Source organism: Gymnodraco acuticeps, unplaced genomic scaffold, assembly GCF_902827175.1.
Source record: "Gymnodraco acuticeps unplaced genomic scaffold, fGymAcu1.1, whole genome shotgun sequence".
Lineage (NCBI taxonomy): Eukaryota > Metazoa > Chordata > Actinopteri > Perciformes > Bathydraconidae > Gymnodraco > Gymnodraco acuticeps.
Genome location: NW_022992275.1, coordinates 477431 through 502195, shown reverse-complemented (window position 1 = coordinate 502195; position 24765 = coordinate 477431). Strand labels below are relative to the sequence as shown.

Below are 24765 nucleotides of genomic sequence, written 5' to 3'. Positions count from 1 at the left end.
ATTCAGTTTCACCTAATTTCCTCACCTCAGGCCCCCATAGTGTTGGGCCATCCCTGGTTAAGAACTCACAACCCCCAGATTGATTGGGTAACTGGCAAAATCATTAGTTGGAGTTCTTTTTGCCTATCCTCATGCCTGCAGTCTGCCCTACCGCCAGCAGAGGCCGCCTCTCCACCACTCAAGATCGAGCCGCCTGACCTGTCATCTGTTCCCACTGAATATCATAACCTAGGAGAGGTGTTCAGTAAACAGCGAGCTCTTTCTCTTCCTCCTCATCGACCCTACGACTGTCCCATTGACCTCCTTCCCGGGACCCCTCTGCCTTCCTCACGTCTGTTCAACCTATCTCGCCCTGAGAGAAAATCCATGGAAAATTACATCCATGACTCCCTGGCTGCAGGTGTCATCCGCCCATCCTCCTCCCCGGTCGGTGCTGGGTTTTTCTTCGTCTCCAAGAAGGACCGCTCACTACAGCCCTGCATTGATTACAGGGGTCTTAATGCCATTACTGTAAAAAACAAATACCCACTACCCCTCATTAACTCTGCCTTTGAACCCCTCCAGGAAGCCACCATTTTTTCCAAACTGGACCTCCGCAATGCCTACCACCTCGTCAGAATCCGAGAAGGGGACGAGTGGAAGACGGCCTTCAACACACCACTCGGTCACTTCGAGTATCTGGTGATGCCTTTTGGACTGACGAATGCCCCTGCAGTCTTTCAGTCGATGGTGAACAATGTGCTCCGTGACCTCCTCAACCGGTCAGTCTTTGTCTACCTGGATGACATCCTCATATTCTCTTGTAATAAGGAGGAGCACATTATCCATGTCAGGCAGGTGCTGCAGAGACTCCTGGAGAACAGACTCTTTGTAAAGGCGGAGAAATGCGAATTCCATGTCAACACAGTCTCATTCCTGGGCTACATCGTTGAGGAAGGAAAGCTTAGGTCCGACCCTGAGAAGATCCAAGCGGTGGTGGGGTGGCCCAAACCAACCTCAGTCAAACTGCTTCAACAGTTTATTGGTTTCGCCAATTTCTATCGGCGCTTCATCAGGGACTACAGCAGAGTGGCGGGTCCTTTAACCAGACTCACTTCCCCCACAACTGGCTTTTTCTGGACCCCAGAGTGCGATGCAGCCTTTTCAGAGCTAAAGAGACTCTTCACTACTGCCCCTGTGCTCATCCACCCTGATTCCTCTCGCCAGTTCGTTGTGGAGGTCGATGCCTCCAACACCGGGGTAGGAGCAGTTCTTTCCCAGAGCTCGGAATGAGACCAAAAATTGCATCCTTGTGCATTTTTCTCTCGTTGCCTCACCCCAGCTGAGAAGAACTATGATGTGGGTAACAGAGAGCTGCTGGCTGTCAAACTTGCCCTAGAGGAGTGGAGGCACTGGCTGGAGGGAGCTGAACTCCCTTTTATTGTATGGACGGACCACAAGAACCTGGCGTACATCCAATCTGCCAAGCTCCTTAACTCCCGTCAGGCTCGATGGGCCCTGTATTTCGGCCGCTTCTCATTCACCCTCACCTACCGTCCAGGGTCACGGAACCTCAAGCCTGACGCCCTCTCTCGCCAGTTCGCTTCCGATGGACCAGCTGCCAGTCCAGACACTATCCTGCCTGCCTCCTGCGTGGTGGGGGCTGTTACCTTGGAGATTGAGTCATTGGTCAGGGAGGCCCAGCGAGAGCAGCCTAGCCCAGGTAACTGCCCAGCTAATTGTCTTTGTGTGCCTACCCCTGTTCGCTCCAAGGTCCTGCAGTGGGCACACACCTCTCGTTTCTCATGTCATCCTGGTGTCCATCGCACACTGTTCATTCTCAAACAACGCTTCTGGTGGCCTTCCATGGCTCAAGACACCAGGGCCTTTGTTGCTGCCTGTACAGTGTGTGCCCGCGCCAAGTCCTCCCACCAGCCTCCCGCTGGCCTGCTTCGCCCACTGCCAGTACCTAGTCGACCTTGGTCGCATGTGGCATTGGATTTTGTTACTGGACTTCCACTTTCACAAGGAAATACCATCATTCTAACTATTGTGGACAGATTCTCAAAGATGGTACACTTTGTGGCTCTTTCCAAACTTCCCACTGCCCGAGAGACTGCAGATCTTCTGGTCAACCATGTAGTTCGACTTCATGGGATCCCCACCGACATCGTCTCTGACCGGGGCCCCCAGTTCATTTCCCACGTTTGGAAGGCCTTCTGTCAGGCTCTGGGAGCATCGGTGAGCCTGTCATCTGGCTATCATCCTCAGACGAACGGGCAAACAGAACGGGCCAACCAGGATCTTGGGTCGGCCCTTCGTTGTGTGGCTTTCAAGAACCCTTCGTCATGGGTCCCACATCTGCCATGGATCGAGTATGCCCACATCTCCCTGCCAAGTGCAGCCACAGGTATTTCACCTTTTCATTGTGCCATGGGTTTCCAACCACCTCTGTTTCCAGCCCAGGAAGAGGAAGTTGCTGTTCCCTCCGTTCAGGCCCACCTTCGTCGCTGTCGTAAGGTGTGGAGGGACACCCGAGCAGCCCTGCTCCGCTCCGCTGCCCGCAACCGCCTCATCGCAGACCGCCACAGGACCCAGGCCCCCAACTACTTACCAGGTCAGAGTGTTTGGCTTTCGTCCAAAGATCTCCCACTCAAGACAGAGTCAAAGAAACTTACCCCACGGTATGTCGGCCCCTTCATCATCGACTCCATTATTAATCCATCTGCAGTCAAACTCAAACTTCCCTCACACATGAAGGTTCATCCAACATTTCATGTATCTCTGTTGAAACCTGTTGCCAGCAGTCCTTTGTCTCCTCCAGTGAGTGTTCCCCCACCCCCCCGCATCATCAATAATCATCTAACCTACACCGTCAGGCGATTGTTGGACGTTTGTCGCCGTGGAAGGGGATTCCAATATCTGGTGGATTGGGAGGGCTATGGTTTAGAGGAGAGGTGTTGGGTTCCCCGGCGAGACATCGTGGGCGCATCTCTGATACGGGACTTCCACCGGGATAACCCTGGAAGACCTGGTAGACCGCCTGGAGGCGTCCCTTAAGGGGGGGGTACTGTGGTGGTTGCATTCTCCAGCCACCTTCCTTGTGTGTGTGTTTTCCCTTTCCCTGTCTGTGTGGGCGTGGTGCCTGTCACTCCTGGCTCCCGGCTCAAATCTCCACCAGCTGCAAACAGTTGAGCACTCTCCTCTGCGACACACCTGATTCCCATCAGCCATTACGGATGGTATATCAGCGGAGGCTCCACAACCTGTCAGCGCCAGATCGTTGTTAAACCCCAGTGGTAAAACTCTTAGCCTTCTCAGCCTTCTTAAAGTATAGTGACTATTTTCGCTACACCTGAATATATTCTTACCTGTTCTTCTTGTGCTCCAGGATTACGCTTCAGTGGATTACGTTCCAGTGGATTAAAACTCCGGAGGATACTCTTCAGTGGATTACGCTCCAGTGGATACTCTCCAGCCGGATTATCTCCTCCAAATAAAACCTTTGTAACACACTGCCGTGTCCTGCGTTTGGGTTCTCTCAGATAACCGTAACAACTGTGACCTTATTATATGACCTTCCCAGCCCACTCCATCCCTAGAGTTCTCCTTTCCTACGACACTGGCCTGCTTTTCAACCCACGATCAAACTACAAACACAGAGGTGATTACGCCTTTGCTGTCACGGCTCCTTAACTTTAAAACAATCTCCCACTCTTCCATAGATCAGCCTCTTCCCTAAACTCCCGTAAAATTCAACTATAAGCCCAAATTCTGGTTTTGTAACATCCCTCTTTGTGTCCACCTGAAGTTTTTTTTTTCAAAGTGTTTTTTTTTTGGGGGCCCAATCGCTTTTAAAAGCTGCAACAGAAGAAAAAAAGGTTTTAACTAAAACTATACTGATCAATAAAAAGTCAATAGAGATAAAATGTCCAACTCTTTTAGTGTATATTAAGTGATTTTCAATTAAGGGAATTCCAACAATGAGTGCTTGATTGCTGAAACTTGCATAACAAATCTCTATCACAATTAAACATCTTTACAGGGTGCAGTGTCAGACTTTATAAAGCCTTGCGTTAGATTTACTTTATTTATTGACAGAAATTAAATGTAATGTCTGAAGTGGCTTAATAGGCCCACAATTACAACAGTTCCTGACCCAGTTCAACCTCTCTGAAGATGGAAAAAAAGCCTTACATAAGGATAAATGGGTTAACTATTAGCCTTTCTGCTTCAGTATCCCTTTTGCCCTGAGTGAAATCTGGAAAGGGTTATGGTCTCTCAAAGCTAAACGACAGTGATTGCTCTCTCCCCACCATTAGATCTTGTGCCTCTCTCCTTTACATGACCCTTCGCTGCCATTTGGAGATGCCCATGTGCAAATGTGCTTAATGCAGCTTTTAAAACTTCACAATGCAATCCAGGTGCTCAGCAAAGCCCAATGAAAGACATAAGAACGACTGAGAAGGAGCGAAAACAGCAGCCATGAATTTATATGTGTTGTATTTTAATACTCTGCGGTCATCTAATAACCTGAAACAGATGTACATCCAAAATTCTTAGATCTAAACCGCCTTAGTCTTAACATCTAATATTGGTATGTCTGACTATGGTGGGTTTTGATGATGGATGGCACAAACAGTCTGCTTCTGAGGAGTCAAACAGTAGGTATCAGATAATGTATCAGCGCAGGGTTGAGGCAGGTCAGACAGTTTGTGCGTTTGGATTCGTGTACAAAAAAACATTAAAATCAGCCAAAACTAGGGCTTGAATAAGTGAAACATATACCTCATTCACACCAACGGTGTTTCGGGCCGGTTTGGAGCTGGAGCTTGAAAAGCACCGGGTTTTCCTCTTCACACCGCAGCCTCTTAGCTCCGGAATCCGGTTCGTTTCAAGCACCAAATAATTGTCCGGCCAGAGCAAAAGCACCACATACGTCACGCTTACGTCGAGGCGGGGGCAGGGGCGGGATCAACTCCTGAACAACAACAAGAAGCCCACGTTTTATCCAGCTTGTACACAACGATGGAGAAACTTAACAAGCAGCAGTGGTCCACTGAAGAGACCAGCTACCTACTGGGAATCTGGTCTTCCGAAGAGGTACAGAGGAAGCTGGAGCACAATCGGCCATTGTTGTTGTTGTCGGTGTCAGCTGTGAGGGGTTTCCGCGCGGTTTGGCTTTATGAAGCTGGCACGCAAACGGTTACATCATGACGCAAACGATGACGCAATGACGCAGCACCAGTCGGACTCTGGGCGGTGTGAAAAGAGCCTCCGCTAAACCGAAGAACCGGTTCTGAACCTGAAAAGCTCTAGCACGCAGCTTGAACCGGAGTTGCGTTGGTGTGAATGAGGTAATAGTGTTTTACCAGTGAAAGCATAACATAATCATTCAACTTTGAACAAAGAAGCACATTAACGACCACAAAAACATTATACTGTACTATTTGCATAACACAAGTAAAGCTCCAGCCAAAACCCATGGTGCGCCACGTGCTGCCTGGATATACAATATGACAATGGGCCTTTGTCATGCACACGCACGCACGCACACACACACACACAATTGAAATGTGCAAATAAACGCACATGCACACAAATTGCTCCCACACAGTGGAAGAAATTATTCCCGGAAAGCAGGGGTGATTATTGCTCTAACAAGACCCCCGGGATACTCTGAGTGGGGGTTAGGGGCGAGAACAGTGTAAGGTTTGAATGTGAAGACCAGGTGTGTGTGTCTGTTATCGTGTGTTATCGTGTGTTATTGTGCGTTGCGCAAAAGAAACAGGAAGTGAGTGACTGATTCATAATGATTGACAGGTGAAATATGTGTTCTTTGTTTTATTTACTGTGTGTAAACTTGTGAATTACTGCATGCATGAGTGTATGAGTGTGTGTGTGGGTGTGTGTGTGTCTTTGTTTGAATTCTGATGACTCTACCCAGTGCATGACATTAAGGATTTTGGGAGATGGCCCTGTGGGCCATCTAAGCTAATTTACAGATGGCCCTGAGCCCAATAGAGATTGCCCTGAAAAATGCACGCGGAGGGTTTGGGGGGCCTCCCCCTAGAACATTTAGATTTTTGCAGGTCTTAGATGCTGTCTGGTGCATTCTCTAGACTAAATTATAAGATGAACCACCACAATATTATATTGTACAATTTCAATTGTATTCTTCATTTCACTTGTTTGTTTGTTCTTGTTTGTGTTAGCTTGCTTGCATGCCCTGCATAGCTATAAGAAACAAGTTGTTGGTCAAGACACTTTCCATCTGATGAAGGCAAATGCCTTCCCAGATGGAAAAAAGTAGGAAACATTACATTCAGTTATAACTGCCAAAACAAACATTATTTACACTATTATGGCCTATTAAAAATGTTTGTAATGTTATCTACTGTAAGTTGGTCGAACGAATACCTCCTCATCCGGAAGCTGACCGAGCAGACCCGAGCAGCAGTCGAGAGGAGCCGAGCGCATCCGCGAAGCACACAAAATGGCGACGTCAGAGTTCCCGTTAGCCGGCAAAATCTAAATCTCTTTGGTCAAAATGTCCATCCATCCATCCATCCATCTTCTCCCGCTTATCCGTGGTCGGGTCGCGGGGGTAGCAGTTCCAGCAGAGAGCCCCAAACTTTCTTTTCCCTGGCGACATCAACCAGCTCTGACTGGGGGATCCCAAGGCGCTCCCAGGCCAGCGAAGAGATATAATCCCTCCACCTGGTCCTAGGTCTACCCCTTGGTCTCTTCCCAGCTGGACGTGCCTGGAACACCTCCCTAGGGAGGCGCCCAGGTGGCATCCTAACTAGGTGCCCGAACCACCTCAACTGGCTCCTTTCAACGCGAAGGAGGAGCGGCTCAACTCCGAGTCCCTCCCTGATGACCGAACTTCTCACCTTATCCCTAAGGGAGACACCAGCCACCCTGCGGAGAAAACCCATCTCGGCTGCTTGTATCCGCGATCTCGTTCTTTCGGTCATGACCCATCCTTCATGACCATAGGTGAGGGTAGGAACGAAAATGGCCCGGTACACAGAGAGCTTTGCCTTCTGGCTCAGCTCCCTTTTCGTCACAACGGTGCGGTAAAGCGACTGCAGTACCGCTCCCGCTGCTCCGATTCTCCGGCCCATCTCACGCTCCATTGTTCCCTCACTCGAGAACAAGACCCCGAGATACTTGAACTCCTTCACTTGGGGTAAGGACTCATTCCCTACTTGAAGTGGACAGTCCATCGGTTTCCTGCTGAGAACCATGGCCTCAGATTTGGATGTGCTGATCCTCATCCCAGCCGCTTCACACTCGGTTGCGAACCGATCCAGTGAGTGCTGAAGGTCGCAGACCGATGAAGCCATTAGAACCACATCATCTGCAAAAAGCAGTGGTGCAATCCTTAGTCCACCGAACTGCAGACCCCCTCCCCCATGACTACGCCTCGAAATCCGATCCATGTATATTACAAACAGGATTGGTGACAAAGCGCAGCCCTGGCGGAGGCCAACCCTCACCGGAAATGGGTCCGACTTACTGCCGAGGACCCGGACACAGCTCTCGCTTTGGGAGTACAGAGATTGGATGGCCCTGAGTAGAGACCCCCTCACCCCATACTCCCGCAGCACCTCCCACAAAATGTCCAGTCAAAAATAATTTCCCTTTAGCGCAATACCGCTTCAGTTGCGCCACTTATGTGACAGACAAGAAGAGTCAATTCTAATGTCTAATACTTAATGTGGAGAAAGAGATGTCCTGTGTGGGTTGATTGTGCGTTGATCTGTTGGTAATGCCTCGGGGTTCCGGTGGGCATGTAAACAAATACATAATGCTGCGCTATACTTTGTGGCCTCACCCAGTTGCAATGCGACACTTATTGTTTAGGTGTCTTTTAATAAGCAGGTAGTCATATCATTAGCTAGAACTAGCTGGATCTGATCGATATGGACATAAACGCGAGTGAAGTCTAATCTGGCGGGAGAGAGAGATCAGCTGCTGCTGACGAGTCGACACACAGCTCTGCATAATCACATGCAGCGGTGAGCGGACAAAACACACACTTCAGGTTAGAATATCACACGTAGCTATTTTAATTACCTCTCAAACTACCTAAACTAGTTATAGATATGTTTAGTTTTACTGTCGGGTCACTCATTACTGGATCCGTGAGCTGCATGATACTGGCATAATAGATTGCCCGATCGGGCAACCAGCAGGTGAGGCTTCATTGCCCGAGCTAAATACTAGATGGCCCCGGGCCATCGGGCAGCCCTGCTCCCACACAGTGGAAGAAATTATTCCCGGAAAGCAGGGGTGATTATTGCTCTAACAAGACCCCCGGGATACTCTGAGTGGGGGTTAGGGGTGAGAACAGTGTGAAAAAGGTTTGAATGTGAAGACCAGGTGTGTTATGTCTGTGTGTTATTGTGCGTTGCGCAAAAGAAACAGGAAGTGAGTGACTGATTTATAATGATTGACAGGTGAAATATGTGTTCTTTGTTTTATTTACTGTGTGTAAACTTGTGAATTACTGCATGCATGAGTGTATGAGTGTGTGTGTGGGTTTGTCTTTGTTTGAATTCTGATGACTCTACCCCTCTTGTGGTCCATGTTTGCATGTCTGTGGGTCTTTCAGTTGTGCTAAATATCTCTTAAACCAAGCCAGAGAGTCAACACAATGACCTCACGTTCTGTCACCAAATAAACACCAGCCGTTACCCCAACAACACACAAACCCCCTTGTTTACAGGCTTTCCAGTACATTTGGTTAATATACGGCGGCCCCTTGGTGGCCTTTAGCATCTTGACATTCACCCTGTTACCAAAATCTAAGTGTTCTGTCTTACTTCCAGTTTCTGCTAGAAAGTTCAATGTTAGTTGGCTTACGTTCTTTCTGGCTTGTAAACCAGCGTTTGGATGATATTTCTTAGCAATGAAAGTCTGTGCCTGCATATAAAAAAGATTGAATCTGTTTCACAACCTTCATTCATATGAAACACCAGTGAGGTTAGTGGGTACAGCCAAGGGTAAGTATTTCTGATTCAAGGAGCACCGTGAGCAGCAGTTTACGAAACCAACATTTGCACAGACTTTCATTCTGCAAAAGGTCACCCAATGAATTAGCTGTTCAGCTTAAAGGTAGGGTAGGTAAGAATGGAGAAACACATGAATGCACACATGACCAATGAGGGCACGAGATACATTTGTGCACGAGATGGAAGGCTGTCAGGCAATTATCTGTCGCGGTCCGAGGCAGATTATTGGACTTGCTTTTTACAGCGCCACGGCTTCCACAGATTAACTATTTGCAGTGTTTCCCCTATATACAAATAGTGGCGGCGCAGCGCTGGTAGCTCTGGGAGGGAAACATTTTTTTTTACCGTTGGCGCTCATCTTAATTTTCGGCCTTGATGTAACAACATTCATAATTAAGTCAATGTAACACCCTTTTCACCCCGGTTACACTTTTCATTTGCCCTGTACGATGGCCGCCGTAAGTGATGAAAGTGGGGGATGTTGGCTTATCAGGCGCCCGCAGCTCACAGCCAAAGTGGGAGCGAGGGAGAGAGAGAGAGGGCGCACCGGTACAGGCGCTGTTGTTATTAGAATCTGGTGCTAGCTGCTCTAACGGATATAAGAAGTAGATGTTTCTACCACCAGGGTGGAGGAGAGCTCTCCTGTCAGACAGAGGCTCAGTGAGTGTTTAGATAGTTAATTTTAGTCTAAGTTATCTCAGTGGGTCTCAAACGTTTTGACCACAAACTATGTAAACACATATTTCCAAGGCACTCCTTTATAATTATTAGGATAAATACAAACAGGTTTGAAATCCTTCCAATGTATACATAAATGTTAACTAGGTAAAATAAGATATGAATGAACAACAAAAATAAAATAAGCTACATTTATTTGTTATTGGCTATGGTAGGTTATTGGTTATGTTCATATACTTATTTGATTATTAAAATGTAAACGGATCTTTTTCATATGGGTGTTTTAGAGTTGTACCCCCTAGATCAGGTCTCTAGTAATTGTGTGCTCAAAGTGCACCAGATTGAAGCATTTTACTTTAAAATGTTCCACACAAATCTTCCCGGGGGGGGGGGGGGAACCCCCCTAGAGGATGTGACGTCCACCAAACATGTTCATACAATAATGAATACATTTGAAGCCATTTTGACGTACACATGAAGGAGAGCAGAAACTATGTCAATAAGTTTCTGTTTTTGTAGTGTATTTGCCTTTTGTAGAGATTTTTCATTTATACTTTACATATAAAATCTCGCCTATAGGGCAGCAAATTGGCTAGAACCGGCCCTGGTACTAGGCCTCAAGAGCCTTTCTTGTGCTGGCAGACACATAGAAACAAATTGGCGGGGCGCACTTCGCACGTGCACACACTAAAAACTTCCACACGCTCCGCGCTCACATTATGCTGAGCCCACGTCCCTTAGCACCACTGCTATGACTCCATCCTAGGGGAAACACTGATTTGTATATACTTATTGTCTAAGCATTTAATTTATTCATTGCTATCGGGATGTTAAGAGCATTCCATGGAATATAACAAAAAGTGTTTCTGAAGTGAATTACCTACCCTACTAAGTGCATTTGAATGTAAAGGTAAGCAAGTAAAAAAACAAACAAGAGGAACCGCAAAGAAGGCTTTCCAAATGTTTGTATCTTCATCTCATCTCGTCATTTCAATTCATGGAATAATCAGATGAGATCAAGAGGCAGCTGAAGGGTCCCTGGTTCAAATACCCGACCGGACTAACTACAGAGGGAACTTTTAAATGGAGAGGGGCCAGTTTGTCACCTTGGCACTGCCATGGTGCCCTTGAGCATGGCACGACACTGTATATATACCCCTGCCACTATGCTAGGGATTATATAGGATGTGTGACGATAAAAAGTTAATTTGAATCCTCCATTTTCAATTTCCATATTTTGGCAACCACATGGCCACCTGGTATGAAGCTAAGAACTGAGAGTGTCAGAAAATGGTTACAGGTGTGCTGCCTAAATTAACAACATTTCCGATTTGATGATAAAACCTCGATGTATAATACAAGAAACATTGAGGTCTCAGATTAACACATTATAGTCATCTTTCAGTTTAAACACACTATGAAGCCAGCTTGAAAGCCAGATCCAGCGATTGAGTAGGTTGAGCCCCTCTTTTGGTGATTTTATTATATCCATTCACCGTAGTGATGTCAACTGAAATATATAGAATACTGACAGACCTCACAGCTTCCCACCACAATATGTAACAACATCCCACTTTAGTTGCAGCAGATACATGCCACTTGCCTTTTGGCCAAGGTCCTAGACTCTCCCCTCCACAGGTTTTTACAGCTTCCTTTATAGACATCATAGAACTGGTCGTTTCCTACATAAACACACTATATTCTCAGACTGCGTGTTTTTAAATCAAGACCTGCCTTTACGTTTTGAGTCATATGCTTAAAACATAAACCACAAATTGGCAATCGTTCACCTAGCGAAGTTGTCTGTTGCCATAGAAACAGACAATAACAAAACAATGCAAGCTGGGACCATTGACAGTGTATGTGACAATAAGTGACATGTGTTTCCTGATCAACAACTGTATTGAAGTGTGACTTTCCTGTATAGATTCAATATTCACAAAAAATCAGGCAGCAAGGAATAACATATTTCAATATTGAAGGCTGCACAATGGCATTAAATCAAAAGATGAGGCAAATAAATATGGATTTGCAATGAACCTACCGATTTAAAAGTCAATAATTACCTGTCTTAAGCCTACGAAAAGTCAACAAATAGGGCTGCATCTGAATGTTATTTCATTATCGATTTGTCTGACAATTATCTTCAGTTTCATTTGTCTGTGAATTTACAGAAAATAGTAAAACATGTTAGTCCCAGTCTCTCAGATTCCAAAGGGATTTCTTTAAGGGTCTTGTTTTGTCATTGAAAAACCCAAAAATATTTTTTTTGTTCACAATATGAAAATAGACGGAAGGCAATTTTACAATAGAACAATTAGTCTATCAACAAAAACAAAAGATTAGATGATCAAAATAGCGATTGTTGTTCATTTATTAACTCATCATTGCTGCTCTAGAAGGGCTCATAAAAATGTAGTTAATAAACATGTTCAAACTTGTACAGCTCAATGACAACTGAGCAAACGTAGTTGCATAACTGGACCTTGGGGACTGTTACCTTACAACAGTGACACTGTCACTACTGCTATTCCAACTCATTCTGCATCAGAGAAACAGATCAGGACTTGGTTGGGATTGGGGCTTGATCCAGGACACTGCAGCATGTGGATCACACACAGAACAACACGGGCTGTATTTTTAGTCAATTCTGATGTGATGATAACTGCAAATCCACCTAATGAATGAAACCAGCAGATTTCTGTGTGCCAGGAACCTAAACTGAAAAGCATCCACTTCAGGCCCATCGTCCAGGCTTCCTTTTCTCATTAAGCTCCACGACTCTCAAGAAACTGAATACAGTACAGCACTGTTCACTGTGTAAGAGCTACCTGGGCGGTTATGAGTTAACTTTCCCTTTTCAAATGCCACTGGACTCTGAAATATAAACAATAAATCCTGGATATTGAGAGGCAACTGGTGTGTGTGTGCGTGCGTGTGTATGTGTGTGTGTGGGTGTATGTGTGTGTGTGTGTGTGTGAGTAAAAAACGTGACCATATGGAAATTATTAGATGTGCATGCTGGCACTTATTTGCACATGTCTGTGTGGAGTGTTTTCTGCAATCTCCAGTTTCAGTAAGTCAATTACCACCCCACAGACCCCCAAACACACAAACAAACAAGCAAACACACACACACACACACACACACACACACAATTAGCCTCTATAATTTGTCTGAGAGATTAAAGACGCACAGCACGGGATCTGGGAAAAAAACAGCGGCTGTTATCATGGCTGCCCGTAGGTGTGTTAGTCACACGTCACACATTGTAAAACACTCTGAGCGACACTGCCTCGTCTGTTTATGTCCAGCCTCACCTGGAGTTGTCAACAACAAATGTGACCACAAAACACTTCCCGTTTGTGGTAACGGGTTTTTGTGAGTTTGTTTACTGTGTTTCTTGTGTTTTCTTTTGAGGAAATGTGTGATGACAGCTGAAAATCACAGCTCAAAAGATGATAAACTGCTGATAATGTGACTATATTTGAATGCATGACTTATTGCATCACTTTAAATTAAAGGGGGGTTGTTACATTTTGTTGTGGTTAAACTGTAAAAAGAAATAACAAATGATTCAGTCGCAAAAGGAAATTCTGGTAATACGCTAGACTAAAACAAGCATTATTAAGTCTGTTGGAAGCACAATTGTGGCGTTTGTCGTGGCTCAAAACACAACATCTATATGACAGTGTCGAACCGTGTCTATCACAACAGGACCTTCTGTAGACACCCCCCCGGATTCGAAAATGTGGTTGTTCTAGTCAGACGGACGTCACGGAGGCAGTCACTTCGCGTTGGACGGCTTTTTTTTATAATGTCCATCTTTTCACTGAATGGTCGTCTTGAAAAGGGTACTAACAACAATTCCGCAACAACATCATCTTCACCTGTTGCCATTTCGACGTAAAAAAACAATAAAACTTCAAATGAATTGCTACGTAGCACTTAGGCCTCTGTCTCGAGCCGGTGAACTAACGGGCTTTCTAGAGCACCCTGGAACCGAGGGAAACTCTGAAAGAATACGCCCATTGGCTCCAAATCAATATATGATTGGTTGATCAAACTGTCAATCCAAAAGGTTTAGTCTCATTTCGACCAAAGCATCTGCAAATTGAGTGAGATTTACCTCTTCTTCTTTGGAAGGGAAGAGGGGGATAGACCTGTCGGAGATCTGTACACTACTAAGTGCATTTTTTTAGTTGCTAATTGAAAAAACGGCAACTGCGGCTCTTTGAGGTTCAGACATACCTTATTTCTTCTGTGTTAAAGCAACAAAACAATGACTAAATGAAGTGAACTGCTGCCAGGATGATACAAAATCTAATCAACTATGGAGTGCAATTTGGGAATGAAATAAATCACTGAATGGGTGCCGTAACATTTCAATCAAATTAGGGTTTCACCTTAAATCTCTAAGGTTTTGCCAAACACTGACGTAGTGACATCAAACAAATTATATCCTTACAATTTAAGGCAAATAATTCCTCCATATTTTGTCGGACAATACTTTAACTAGCTTGATGAGGCATAACATCAAATAAGTGATGCAAACTGACTGTGAAACAGGCCACATAACTTCCTACATGAGGTCAAAAAACAGCACTGGGATTTAAAAAAACTTGACCAAGAGACATTCAGGGAATTCTAGAGATACATTATGAGCCTCGTTGTTCATATATGTAGGTATATACAGTTTCATACTGTGTAATGACACTCTACCCATGGTGCTGCACAGGACCACTGTCAGTGCATCCAGGACTGCTGAACACATTAGCCAGTTAATGGGCTACTTAAACAGAGAGAGGCGCAGAGAGTGGGGAGGGAGAGCCAAAGTCAAAGGCCATGAAGGGAGCAGAGGAGTCACTGACAGGCAGATAGAGAGTATTGAAAGAAAAGTGAAAAAAGTTTGAGAGGGGAGTGGAGAAAGAGGTTTGAAGGAGGGGGGAGAGAGAGGGGTGAACCTCCTGGAAGACATAAATAGGCGAGAAAAAGACTTGGAGCTTTGTAGTCTCTCCTCGCGACAGCCACCACCCTCCTCTCCCCTTCTCCTCACCTCCAGCCCTCCTCTCCACTCATCTGCTGCAACCATCCATCCACCTGGAAGCCTGGGCAAAATCAGTGAGTAGCTTCTCCACCACATCTTCATTATGTTTCCCAGAGGCAGCACTGAGATGTTTATATTTAAGGAAATGTCAGCTGAATATGTAGCTCTACCAAATATGCATGTATAATTACTTATGTCATGGTAGAATTGTATACAATCATACTTAAGAACAAACTAATTCAGATACCAAATAAAGTGTGAATTTCACAGCTTTATGTGGTTGCAATGTGTTTTATTTAGAAAGGGTAGTGTTGCAGTGGAATGCAAATATCTGTAGCAAAACACATCCTGCTTTACTTTTGTGAACATATGTGAAGATATTTTCTTACCTTAAGCTACATTTAATGACTAAAATGACTATATTAGGAGCAAATCTTTGTCCACATTTACTAACTCTGCATTAAGCAGAATGTAATTCTGGGTGGTCTACTTGATTAAGGAAACTGCACATCACTATATTTGCATGCTGCTCATGTATTTCCTCTTCGAGGCAAAGATCTGCTGCGAGGATGTGCTTCATAGAAAATGAATTTCCCCCTGGGGAACACTTAGTTCTTCATTAGTCAGGGACTCTCATCCATTCATGCAATAGTCCTTAATAATACAGTTAAAAGAGAAGGACCTGAGAGAGAATAGCTAAACTAGTGAACAGCCACTGAAATAGTCCAAGGAGGTTGCATGATGAGTGCCATGTTTTTATGTTTCATGTGGAACTACTTGAGCAGGTCTCCCTTGAAAAAGAGATCAATGATCTCAATGGGATTTATCTGTATAAATAAAGGTTTGAAATGAAATGAAAATGTAGCTGCCAATCATGATATGATAAATGATATTACTGTAAGTTAGGAAAGTCAGCTGCTTTTTTTTTGTTGCTTTATTCTTTGTGGTGGGAATGTTGAGCTCACCAGGCTGTAACCACAGCAACAACAAACACCACACTATTTGTTTCTCCATTATTGCAAGATTTACTCCTGCCTTATTTTACAAGTCTAAACAGTGGAAAAACAGTGGGGGACGCTTAAGTAAGACAGTGTCTCTCTGACTCACAGGCCCCGCTTGTTAAAACTTGTTAAACTCAGCACTGATACTGCAAACAGACGCTCTGCCATCCCACCAAGTCAATCATGTCTTGTAGCATATCAGGCAGGAAAGGAAGAAAGACTGCACATATTCTGTACATCCAGAATAAATGAATAAGACTTACTTACTCTAAATGCACAAGACATCATCTTGTGCATTTGAATCTCATTAATCAAGCAATTGTACAGCAGAGCAGAAATCATGAACAAGTTGAAAGCATGTGGAGTTTACACCTGCACACATTTGCAGCATCTTGATGGTAATGTTACTAATATTATTTCTCCTTTATTTTCCATCCTTTTCCATCTTCAGGTAATTTATCTTCCCTAAATAAACCCCATTACCATGGACACCACAAGGAACATCCTCTCCTTCTCTGAGGCTCTCTACAGCCTGATCCTCATGATGCTGACTCTGGGCCAAGGCGTTCACTCAATGCCCGTCCCTACTGACGTCCCCATGTGCACGGCCTCAGAAACAGCCCAGTACAAGCTAACGTTTTCTGGGAAGTGGACCCAAGCAGCTTTCCCTAAACAGTATCCTGTGTACCGACCCCCTGCTCAGTGGTCCAACCTCATCGGTAAGTGCACAGCAAGACACCGTCTAACTCAGTGGTTCTCAACTGGTCAGGCATCGGGACCCACTTTTTACTTGGTCAATACATCGCGACCCAACATTTTGAAGCACTCAAATCTATTCAACAAAAATTCGTGCTGTAATATATACGCTTTTCAGCATACAATATTAATAAAAGTGAAGTACAGTGCATATATCCCTTATATCCCTTCACAGAACTAAAGTATGCTTTTAAAAAAGGTTTAATGAGATGATGGAATCAAAGCTGAACTATATAAAACGGCACGCATGCTGAAAACCCAACCCCAGCAGGGGGGTCTGGGGGGATTCTCCCCCAGGAGATTTTTAGAAATACTAACATATGAACTATGCATTCTGGTACACTGAGAAGAAAATAAATAAATCTATTACTACCCGACATATTAATAATATTTTATGCCATTGTTTGTTTTTCACTTTGTTCTGACATCTTGCTGCGAGAAGAGTAAAGAGGAGATAGTCTGTGTGACTTACTTTAAATTGTGGGTAAGGGTAGATAGCCCCCATTGTTCTGTGACCTGTCAGTCATCAGACCGGGGGTCATATTTCATTATGTGTTCATTTCTATCTGAAGTTGTACCCATGGATGTATAAAGAAGAGTTCTACCGCAAAGTTATTCTCCGTGGGGACTTCCGGCAACAATCTTAATTCTGATTGGCCAGAAGACTCGAAAAAACATCAGCAAAGATATTTTATTGAGAAGATGATCACTATGTGACAGAAGTTTTCAAAACCGTTTATGGTCTCCAGTACTACCAGTCCAACGCCGACTGCATGCACAGCGTTAGAAAATCGGGCCTTCAAAATAAAAGTTTGACTTTTTCCAATTTTTTTTTCTTCACTCACACATCCGCGACCCACTCGAAACGGGTCCGCGACCCACCAGTTGAGAACCACTGGAACTGGTGGTCACAGTAATGGCAGCATATGTGGAATAATATACTGATTGAGTAACACGGAGCTAGTGTGGAAACTAATTTCCAAAAATTACTCAACACAGAAGAATGTCCTGTTAAGTTAATTGCAAAATGTCTCCTATTTGTTTCAATTACAAAATAATAAATGTTTCTTCCCATTGAATACGTTACGATAATAATTTATTGTCAGATCAAGACTGAAATGTGACTTGCATCACAGCAGCTCCATTTCCAACATCAACCAATGCCAATGATCTTCTCAATAAGACACAAAGACATTACAAATAAAAAAGAAAACCTTATTTTTAAGATAATATTTGTTGTATATCACATGACTGCAGACTAATACCTGTTTTCAAACCTTTATTTAATCAGATTGGTCCCTTGAGATCATAGATCTCTTTTTTAAGGGAGACCTGCAAAAATGTTGAAATCACTGACTTCCTATCCCCCTCTCTTTGCTCTTAGGGGTGACCCACAGCACTGACTTCCACATATGGCAGCGTAATGAGTTTGCCAGCAATGGAGTGAGGGAGTTTGCGGAGAAGGGCGAGGCCTGGACGCTCATGAAGGAAGTGGAGGCGGCCGGCGAACGCATCCAGAGTGTTTATGGGATCGTCTCCGCTCCCGCTGTCAAGAGAGGAACGGGCCAGATGAAGACAGAGTTTGAGGTCTTCGCCAGGCACTCTTATGTAAGTCTGTCAACACTTGGTTCCTTTCACTCTGGCGCAGGTACATCGGAGACTTGTATCTAAAGGGTCAATATAACAAGGTGATGAAATGTTTTCTTAGCCATCATTCCTATCAAATATAAAAATATTGTATTACCAATAGACACAGCCAAATAATCAAGTTCATAGATCACGCAGAGTTCTAGTTTGACCATATTATAAACAAATTATTTATGAGTGAAAATGAAAGTTTTTCTGAGAATGATTATATTGTTGTTTGAATCCATTGCATCTTGCCGAGGTCCTAACTGGTATATCTTTAACCAACACGATATTTGGTCAGTTTACAATTATTTTTGGGGTGCATTCACTTTTATTTACCCCAGAAATTGTGAGTAAAAAAGCCAAAACAATAAAAAGGAGACAAGGGTTGTTAAAAACCTAAAATTAGCAGTTATAAGTCACACTACTGTTAATTATTGATCATGAAAAAAGCATTACATTGTCAGAAAGTGCTGCATTGTTCCTTTTTGAGTGGTTTGGATGCAGCAAAACGGTTGATGCTTCTATAAAACTTGGTACAGAGCGTTTTGTTTCCATATATGCTGCATCGTAAAGAGAGCCTCCGAAATGTAGCAAGTTCAATTGATGTCTCTACAAAGTAAGCACAACTCTGCATGATTTGGCTGTTAAACTTTCTACTGATGAGTCTCAGGGTAGATCATAAAGTTGGGGACATGTCTGACCAAAAACAATGTTAGGCTTGGACAAGAAAGGAGAGTGAGGAGGAGGAGGCGCGAGTGTGATTTAGGAGGTGAGAGAAATGGAAAAATAAGAGTTGGAGAGACAGAAGACCCTAACCAAAACAAACTGTACTATACAATGTGTAGGGAGGTGGGTGAGTTATTGGACTACAAGTGAGGCTGAAGACTACAAGTCTGAAAATGAAAATAAAAATCTGGGGTTTGGAGTTAGAAGAAGTGAGTTTACCAGACCTCTGTAGCCCACTCCTCATCTGGACTTGAGGCGATCGGCTGAACAATCAACTGCCAGCATAACACCAAGATCTTGAACCACTCTGTAGGATACATTCATTTGTAATAGTTCAGGTGCTGTTGTAGAAGTTAAATTAATGGATCCATCAAGTTTATACATTTATTGAAATAATCTATTTTTCTTTGTGGCTTTAACCCACTGTCAAACTGATACATCATGAGGTAAAATAGTTATCCAAGGACTAATACTAAGATCAAACCCGGTGACATTAAATAACAACCGATTTTATTCTCCTTCCCACCTCTTTTTCCTCTTTCTCCTCTTTTTCCTTATCTCCATCGCTCACTCCAACCCACCTCTTAATTTCTCTCTTACTCCACACTTCATCTCCCTCCCCACGGTCTACTTCCTCCCCTCTTTCTGCAGCTGTCATTCCTCGTACGTCTCGTTCCTAGCCCAGACTGGTTTGTGGGCGTGGAGAGCATCGACCTGTGTGACGGCGACCAGTGGAAAGAGAATGTGTCTCTGGATCTTTTCCCGTACGATGCAGGAACTGACAGCGGGTTCACCTTCTCTTCGCCAAACTTCGAGACCCTCCCACAGGACCAAATTACACAGGTGGGTCATCCTGAGCCAAGTGCAACATCCGTCAATCCAAAGCCAAATAACACAAATGGTGTGAACAGGAACAAGAGCTTAACATGATAAAACCAGGAATGTGGGAACATTGTTGTGTGTGTGAAGACAAACTAGATTAAATAATTTCAACAGAAGATAAAACAAAAGCCTTAAGGGTCGACAGCACAATTTGAAAATCATTGGCATGAACACTTGAGTACTCAAACTACTCAACACACAATAGGCACTTTCACACCGGAGTACTTTTCCCTTTTAGTTCCGATAGTTCCTGGGATTTTGCGTTCACACCAAAAAGAGAACTTAGTTCATGAGAACTTTTCCGCCCTTTTCAGTGCCTGCTAGAGAGGTGGTATTTTCCTGGGGAGAAAAAAGTTCCAATTTCTGATTGGCTGGGTGAAATGCAAACCACGCCCCGTAAAACTCGGAAACGTTTTGTGAAGCCGCCATTGTATTTGCTGGCATTAGCATTATTAGCATTAGCCCAGCGCACCAACGGAGAGAGACTAACTTATGGCAACAAAATAAAATAAATGGGAGCGGTGGAGATGAGGAGGTGTCGGTGTTCTGGCGATTTACTCGGAAGGCTTCAGTAGAAGCTGCTGGGTCTTCTGCTGCTAAGTCCCAGCAGCTTCTACTGAAGCCAGTCCCCAACTCCGGGGACTTCCGCCCGGGGACTTCGGGTGGCAGTATACACCGTGAAGTTGTTTGCGGCCTGCCAGTAAACCCAAAGCAGAATAAGAAGAAGTGACGTCAGTGGCTTCATTTGCGTATTCTTCCCTCAGGGACTTATTCCGGTGTGAACGCGATCTGCTCTTTAGTTCCATAGTTCCATGGGGGAACTAAGTACGGCAAAGTACTTGGTGTGATAGCGGCTAATCTCTTTGACCTTATCTCAATGATGTCAATATACATGTTGATTCCTTCTTTCATCTCCAAACAATCCACATATATTCACTTTTATTCCTTGTCCACTTCCCCTCCACAGATCACTTCTTCCTACCCCAGTCACCCTGCCAACTCCTTTTATTACCGCCGCCTGAAGCACCTGCCACCAATTGCCAAGGTGATGCTGACCAAGATAAAGAAGACCAATCAGATCATCAGCCTGCTTGTGGAGCCCACAGAGTCCAACCTACTGCCAACAGGAAACGAGATTGAAGACCAGCTCATAAGTAAGTCTGAGGAGCAGAAATACTCACACCGGATGGGGTATGTTGATGAGTTTAAGGCACTTGCGAAAAGAATAATATGCAGCCTTAGAACAAACACAAGTTTAAAAACGACATCATGTTTCACACTGTTCAGCTGATCATCAGTGGGTGACAGTTTTGTTAAGAGTGCAACAATGCGGCAGAAAAGCTAGGGAAGCAGACGACAAGCTAGCAAGCATAAACGATTTTAAACATTCAAGAAATTGGCTTTGCAGATGTTTTATGAGAAAGGAAATGCGATCAACATGGTTTGGTAAACCCTAATAGTACATACAATTCACTTTGGTCGGAAACACTGAATGTAAACATGGTACATTTGACGAACAGACCTAAATGTCCAACAGAAAATCAATGTTTGAATATTTCCCAGGTGTCAAATAAAAACATCTAAACCATGCACATAATGAGTTAGAGGAGGATTTCCCTCCATTTGCACTGGTCGATTAATCTACATATTAAAAAGAGATTAAGTGGTTACAAAAGAACAGATGTAGGAGTTTGGGACTAAGTCTATTGCTGACTCAATTGCTTTCATTTGGGAACCATTACAGGCCACACACAAACTTAATTGCTACTAACCATAAACCATAGAAACCAAGTGAAAGTAGGGCATCAGAAAATACCAGGGGCACATCTGGCATCCAGTGGAAAACTCTAAAGATGAGAGGATAAATAAGTGAAAGAGAGAAATTCTGTACAGCAATGTTTTGGTCGTGACCTAAAATGAGATCCCAACACGTTTGCTTTAACCAGATCTGGACCCATTAGATGAAGCTGTGTTTATTTAATGATGGTTCTCAGACTGTTAAACATTAAGACTCACAGATTAGTGGTTGGTGTAAAAAGAAGCCCGACTGTAAGTAAGAAAATTAGGCGAAGTAGGAAAAACGAAGAGTGTGTGAGACTATAAAACAAAGCCAAACAATACAGTGATGTACTCTAAAGAGGGAAAAATAACCTTTTATAAAAACATCTCTTACCACTGGAAGTCAGGTTTTTGTGGCAGGAAAAGAGAAACAGATAGAGTGCCTGACTGGCAGGCGGTTCGATGTTCAGGGTAAATGCAAAGGCTTGACTCAGCATCACAGACTACAAGTCCGTTCCCCTGACAACCCATCAACAAACAACAGAGAGCAGCCAGGAGTCTGTCGGGGTTTCCTGCCTTGATCCCAATGTGACATCTTACCCTTCTGTCTGTTTATCATTCCCTCCCTCCATTAATCCCTCTGTCTCTTATGCCTTCTCCCGGGGGTTTGAACGATGACTCTCATAACAGATTAGAAATCACCTGTTGTACATTCGATCTTTGGGATACAAAAAGATAAATCCTCTTTGGGTCTTACATCATTTTATCATGTTATCCTTTTTAGGTCCTTAATGGACACACAAGATGAAGGAGGATTTGATTAGCTTGTTCCATCCATGTAGCTTCCGTACAGCCTCCCATCCTTCTGCTTTTCTACTCTTAACTCACAGCTAAATCTGTGATACAAATCAGCTGTAAGGGAACTCACAACAAGGTTGATGGAGGTAGCCCGGCAAGTTCAACAAGTTGGAGAACGAAAGCATAACATAAAAAGAACAAGATGTAACTCAAGAGTTCAAGATGTGCTCTAATTCCCTGTATTACAGTAGAAGTGCCCGTTAGCACGGCTCTGAATCCCTATCGGCTGCAGGTTACTCATTAAGTGTATCAAAAATTAGACAAGCATGGTCAGCAAAATGCTAATTCAATAAAGGTTATATTAGATAATTAAACATACCTCAACAGCACAACCACCGCCAAGAATCTATTAGCGTAGCTTTCTCTTCATAAAGAGCTGCACACACAGCATGCCACCATTCTTTGTAATTAATGTATACACTTTTATAACAAAAAATAAGGGTTGAATGCCAGCATGTTGCCCTTTTATGACTTATTCCTCTCCTTTCCATTCAAACTTATTAAAGAGACTCACAAAAATCAGCCATTCGCAGCTTCCAAAAAATAAATACAGTAAGAGGGAAAGAGACTCCTTTGCAGTTACCTCTTTCAATTGATATATAACAAATAGATATACTTTATCTGCACTATACTTCTCCTGTTGGAATAATGTACATTTCCCTGTTGCGGGACGAAGAGAGGGATTCTGATTTCTGAAGAGCTAGAAAACAATGACTGCAAAATGACAAACCAAGTCTAAATGTTAATGTGATTATATGTCCCTCCCTCTCACTGCAGATACCCCTCTGGACTGCGAGGTGTCAGTGTGGTCTCCATGGGGTTTGTGCAAAAGCAAGTGTGGAGACTCGGGCGTGCGGCACCGCACACGCTATGTCATAATGCACCCAGCCAACAACGGATTAGCCTGCCCCCTGCTGGAGGAAGAGGGAAAGTGCTTCCCCGACCACTGTTTATGACTAAGCCAAGAAAGGAAGGAGAAGAAGGAGAGGAAGGAGAGAAGAGAGAAGAAAGAGAGAAAAGAGAGAAAAGGGAGGAAAGGAAGGAAAGGAAGGAAAGGAAGAAGACGGAGAAACAACAACAAAAGGGCTGTACTATATTCACTTGAGGCTTAAATACGATGTAGAAGGCTCATTTATTTCCTCCCTGGCTTTGCCTTCTGTCTGTGGAAATGACTAATGTAATTATTGACTGTTAAACAGCAGAACAAGTATCTTCCTGAAGTCACATTGATATATCTGACAGCACTAGAGAGGTGTAGTTTGGCAAAATAGCTATTAGACACCAATTCTGTTTTGGCAGATTATACAATTTGACAGGGAATAGCACAATGCTGTTTCAGCCATTCACCAAAAACATTATCATTTGGTTCATTTGAAATCTCTGAAGCTCATAGAAATGTGTTTGCCAACATTGGATTATAAACCCCAGGAGCTTCCAAAAAGCAGATGTTGAAATAAATTCATATTAATAATTCTTAAGATCTGAAACGCTATATCCAAAACAATACTGAACAGAACATTTGAATAAACTCAGGCACAAATTATTTCTTATGACCATTAGCATTGATGTAGTGATGGCAACAAAATGAGTCAGACATTGACATTTATGTACCGTCCTCCCCACATTCAAAACACCATTTTTAAAGAGAGATTATGTTTGTTTGCCTGAAGACAAAGAATATATTTATTACAGGATTTTAACCTGTAGTGTACAGTATATCAAGTCTGAATCTATAAGTTGTATTCCTCTATGTTATTGAGATATAAATCCATTGCTTTTGTAAAAAATGCAAAAAAATGTACCAAAAAAACATGTTTTCTGTATGATCAATAAAGTGTAAATACATCAAGATATTGTGATCTCATTACGGTTTCTTCAAGAAAGCGACAGATACTTCATCGTGTACAGAGTCGTATCTATAATCACAATAACACTTGTGAGTTTAATAATTCTTTAGTGCCCTTTGCTCAGTGCACTGTTTGACCTTTACATCTGAATCACACATTTGGGCTCCCAGGGCAATATTACTCACACTGTGGCTGCAGGATCAAATTGAATCTAGTGAGAAATACTATTAACTGGAGAACCGGAGTTGAAGCCTGATGTTGGCTAGGATTCACCCTGATGAAGTGTTGGTCATAAAACTGATTCATGCGCTCAACTATTTAAAACAGTTCACCAAATGTTGATTTAGCCCACAAGGTCTGAAATCTCACACAGCACACTTCAAGCTGTGACGTCCAGTGCAAAACATCCCACTCTAAAGCAGGAGTTACATTTAATAGGCAGAACAGACAGCAGCTACACTTGAAGGGACCTCTTTTTTCAGAGGAGGTTTCTTGGCAGGATGACGACAACACAATTTGAAACGGATAGAAAGTTTGCTTCTTTAGTGAACAGCAG

At 43.5% G+C, this 24765-nt stretch overlaps 1 protein-coding gene and 1 long non-coding RNA gene across 2 annotated transcripts; both read left to right on the top strand.

Annotated features, from left to right (window-relative positions):
* Positions 1–2985: 2985 nt before the first annotated feature.
* Positions 2986–3495, top strand: LOC117540572. Its single transcript, XR_004568185.1, has 2 exons — positions 2986–3278; positions 3371–3495. It is a non-coding gene; the product is annotated as an uncharacterized LOC117540572 (long non-coding RNA).
* Positions 3496–14678: 11183 nt separating this feature from the next.
* On the top strand, positions 14679–24213 carry spon2b (spondin 2b, extracellular matrix protein). The gene is made up of 6 exons (XM_034207335.1): positions 14679–14802; positions 16181–16448; positions 17870–18093; positions 19495–19686; positions 20693–20879; positions 23140–24213. Exons 2-6 carry the CDS (start codon positions 16214–16216, stop codon positions 23316–23318), a joined length of 1017 nt encoding a protein of 338 aa, XP_034063226.1. The 5' UTR covers positions 14679–14802; positions 16181–16213; the 3' UTR covers positions 23319–24213.
* Positions 24214–24765: the final 552 nt, after the last annotated feature.